Genomic DNA, 4,484 nt, shown 5'->3' with positions numbered 1-4,484 from the left:
AAAGTGAGTGTTTTTTCAAAGATATTTGATTACTATGGCAAGTTCGATTTGAAACGACAATTCCTACTATGCTTCAAAAATTTCTTTAAAACCTTCTGACGATACATGTTTTTTCGGGTAATTACAGACAAGAATAGGCTGATTTTTCTTCGATGGAATAGCAAAAGACAAGCCACAGGGAATGGCTATCAACACGGTATGACGTCAATTCCCAGCTGAGCTACTCTGGCCTTGTACTCATTGACATAATTATAAATACTGTCATGTAATAGTGTTTACTTTTAATGTCATTTGTGGCTGTAACCTATAATTATGACGGCATTTATAATCTTGTATATACAAATTCCGTTTTGGCAATTGCTTGTAAAAAGATAAGTGTGTTGCATCGTCATTGATTCTAGTATTTCAGCTACTATTGGCTAGATTTGTGTTTTTTAGTACAGCCTCTTTAACCATGATTACAACCAATGATTATGATGTCATTCATCATGTCGTGTATGAAAATGTTGTTATTTGTAAAAATATAGATTTGGTTTTCAATATTCTTTTATTCCTTAAGACACTAGATGTGGCAATTTCCTTCGCAATGAGTAATTGTCACGATAAAAAGGTTCTAATGGTGCACTTTTTAGTTAAATTTGACACCATTTTAAGGAGTTATGGGCTATTTTGTTTCTTAATTTAGGACGTGATCGTCTCTTACTAGGTTACCGCTACCACAGCAACCCTGCGGTATTGGCATCATCATGCATTTGAAGATATATGTAAATATTTCAGTCATAGTGAACTAGAGTTTGTTCTCCCCTATAATGTTTCAGTTACTATGGACCAGAGTTTATTGTTGAAAGAGTTCATAATGAAATTATCTTCGTCCTGGTTGAAAACATTCTTGTCATAAAAATTGGATTTGAGAGAAAAATTTTCAGAAACTTAGATCAGCTGAATGAATGTCCATTGGAATCAGTTTTTTGCCTTGCTATAGGACTACTTTGCGTAATTACTACTACTACAGTATATTATTATCATTATTATTAAGACACATCGATATTACAAATAATTTCACACGAGACTTTCTTACCCCAAGGGATGGATTAGAAAAGATACCCACTACTGGAAACATAGTTGACATGTGATAGCCAATAAAACTTGAAGTCAGTCAACTGATTTTTCTGCATTCAGGGATAGATACCAGAACATCAACATAGGGTTCAATCCTATTTTTATCGTGTATTTTCATGGCAGTTTTTGAAATTAAAAGAACCGATATTTCCTTTCTTTGGAATTGATTGAGGTTTGCATTCCTGCTCTCTTAGAAAAATATCCAGATATTTGGGCCACTCGTGCAAATTGGAGGCTTAAGGAGCAGCCTTTACTTTTAGTATTGGCCCAAGGGATCATGAATACACTCACAAATTTATTTTGGGTGACACTGGATGTAGAAAAAATAAAGAAGGAAAAAAAGAACAATTCAAAGTCAAAACATGAGATAGGGACTGAGACTCACTCTATCAAAGTTTTTGTGGTTTTTGAGCTCTTCTTACTGCTGGGGCTCCGTCTTTTTCTTAGACTTATTGATGTTCTTCCTACTGTAGCTCTATTATTTTGCATCATGACATTCAGCTCAGAAATCAATAAAATGCACAATTCTCAGTTGACTGAACTCCATTGAGCAGAAGGCTTTCGAGAAAACACTAATGGTAGGTGAAAGGATTACAGGCCCTATTATTTTAATTACATTGTTGAAGCAATCTTAAAATTTGTCTCTTTTTTAGGAATAATTCAACACGGTGGTACACCAACAAAATGTAATCAAACTTAAGGGTTCTTTGAAAAGGATTTATAAGATGGCAATTCCTGTCCATATTAATGAACAAAAAAATAAAGGGATGTAGTTAGGGTTGTATATCGGTGGTTCAACCATGACACGTATGTATCTATGCCCAGATTTCAAAAGGTTTTCGAAGAAAGATCCTCCGGATATACATTCCCTGTGTGTAATAGAATTCCTGCCGAATTGCAAGTTGCTGGTCTCCTGTCTTTTAAAATGATCTGTTGTTCTTTCGTGAAGTTTATCCTTCTTCACATGTAAATGTTGGATAACAAAATTATGTAAGCCTTTAAAATTGTAATGTATCCAGTGATAATACTTCATCAAGTCATCTTTTCAGTTTTCAGTACACTCGGGTCTATTAAAAAAAATTATCGCCTCAAAACTAAATACGCGCTATGGCCCTGCATCTCCACTTTTCAATACAACCATGGCCCCTGCCAACAAAATATCCTTACATGTTCCCAGCTTTTCATCCAAAAGTAAACCACTCCAATCCCACACATAGAAAATACTCAATAATGGCTAAAATCACTTATCTATGTAAATTGTTTTTTCAATTTAAACTAAACCAAACAAGAAATTTTTCTTATTCTCTTTGAAAGAACCAAGGGAGCTCCTACCTCTCAATTAAAGTGGTAGGGTATTGTAAGCCTTATCGCAGACGGTGGTAGACTTCTCTTAAACGAAAACTCAATAGATACACAAAAAGGGAAGGTGGATAAACCGTAGATTCAAATCATATACCCAATACAATATTTGAAGAAATAATGCACTTCAATGGAGAGTTAGATTGATAATTGTTTGATTTCATGAAAATATAAACTAGCTCTTCAACACAAAAAAATAGACTAATAAGAAAACAACACGACAACTTTTGAACCCTAAGGTAAGTGGAAAAAATAAACACTTTATAGGCATCTTCATAAACTAACTAGTGTTATTACCCCTTCAGATGAAACAACAGATAAAGAAATGAGACAACATTACTCTAAAGTAAGGTTTTGAACCAATTTCAGCTTTAATTCACCTTTTTAGTCCAAAAATCTGAAATTCAGGAATAAACTTATAAAATGAAGGGGCGTCAGGATACAAGCAGCAACTAGCGGACGTATAAGGTACATGGATGCCAAAATTTTGACATTTAATCCTTCAATTTTTTACAGCTTCTGTAAAATCATTATACAATCCATTGGCAAAGCGTGATAACCAGAATTCTGAGAAGCCTTTAAGGCACTTGCTATCTTGAAGCCATCTATATCTTTCCTCTTCAACTTCTAGTTCAGTTTCCTTAGGTGTAGCTTTTCTATTCAAGATGAACGCCCAGACTGTGTAGCACAATAGGGCTATAAGCCCTAAAACCCAGAAAAGGGCAATGAATCGAGGAATGGGTTTAGATATGGTTTCCCCACCAAAGCGAATAACAATTAGAAACTCTGTAAAAACAATAGTTAGTAGAGTCCAGGACTGACGGCCAAAACTTTTACAACCAGGATCGTCAAGATACTGAAAAACTTCTCGTAGCGCAACAGCACCCCAGAAGAGCATGACTAACAATCTGGCTAAATTCAGCCAATGATCAGGTGGAATCCAAAGAAAAAACTTCAAATAGAAAGTGTTCAATTCTGTTAATAAAAACACAAAAACAATGGTCAATGTAGCTCCCCAACGCCCTAAGCTAGATAAGGGTCTCCATTCAAATTTAATAAAATCATATGGTCCTAACTGAGCAAATATTCTCTTTAGCTTTCCTCTGTAAGTGGGAATATTCCATAACCCTCTCCAATGATACTTTTTCATACTAAAATATTCCAGAGTATACAGGCCACAAACTATTCCAAGCCCATTACAGACTAGAACGTCCATGATCCAATGATCCCACCAACATTCAGAGAAATTAGGAAGCTGGTGCTCTAGTGTGTATTCGAGAATTTCAAACATAACTGATATAACTGTGCACAGCCACCAATCCCTCAAAACAAGAGTCTTTAACAACCAACCAAAAAAATGTGTAGGAACAAAAACATCCAACTTGTTCCGTACATTGTGCCACGGATCATCAGGAATCGACGGGTCATATATAAGACAACTTCCACCATACGATATTTCATCTAATTCTTTACCAAGGTTCTTATCAAAATGCTTAAGCAGTTTTCTTGCATCATTTGGAGATTGAAAGAGAGCAAAGATGAGGGACAACTCATATAGTATACTTAAACAGAAAAATAATCTCCATAGGGCTGGATGGGGCCATCTGAATGGGCCATCTGGCATAATGGTTACACCTAAGGCAATAAAGGCTCCAAGAGCAGCAATGACTCCTCTCGTACTATTGCGATCAGTGTCATTGGTTATAGGTTCAAAAGCTGCATAGACTAGAACAATGACTAGCACAAAGAGAGCTGTGAGGGCTATGAGCTCTCCAAAAAAACGTCATGGTCCCGTCATCAAAATCTGCTTCATATTCCTTTTTTCTCAGAATCCAAATCATGTGATGTTTTCAGTGAAGTAGCACTCTTAACTTCAAGATTATTTGAAGAGTAGGCTTTTGCATTCTAATTTGAACTATCGTGTTGAAAAAAGCATGATATGTTAGCATACAAATTTCAAAAGTTTTAAACTGCTGATAAATGTTTTTGTTCTTCTTGGTCAGATG

General features: G+C 35.4%; 1 protein-coding gene across 1 annotated transcript; it reads right to left on the bottom strand.

Moving 5' to 3' along the window:
- Positions 1–2,980: 2,980 nt before the first annotated feature.
- On the bottom strand, positions 2,981–4,255 carry LOC136041263 (phosphatidylserine synthase 2-like; the record flags this gene model as incomplete). The annotated part of the gene is made up of 1 exon (XM_065725875.1): positions 2,981–4,255. A coding segment is annotated over one exon (1,275 nt), but the record flags the coding sequence as incomplete, so codon positions are not given.
- Between the last annotated feature and the right edge of the window lie 229 nt (positions 4,256–4,484).

This window comes from Artemia franciscana, unplaced genomic scaffold (genome assembly GCF_032884065.1).
Source record: "Artemia franciscana unplaced genomic scaffold, ASM3288406v1 PGA_scaffold_1180, whole genome shotgun sequence".
NCBI lineage: Eukaryota > Metazoa > Arthropoda > Branchiopoda > Anostraca > Artemiidae > Artemia > Artemia franciscana.
This window is presented reverse-complemented; position numbering and strand designations above follow the sequence as displayed.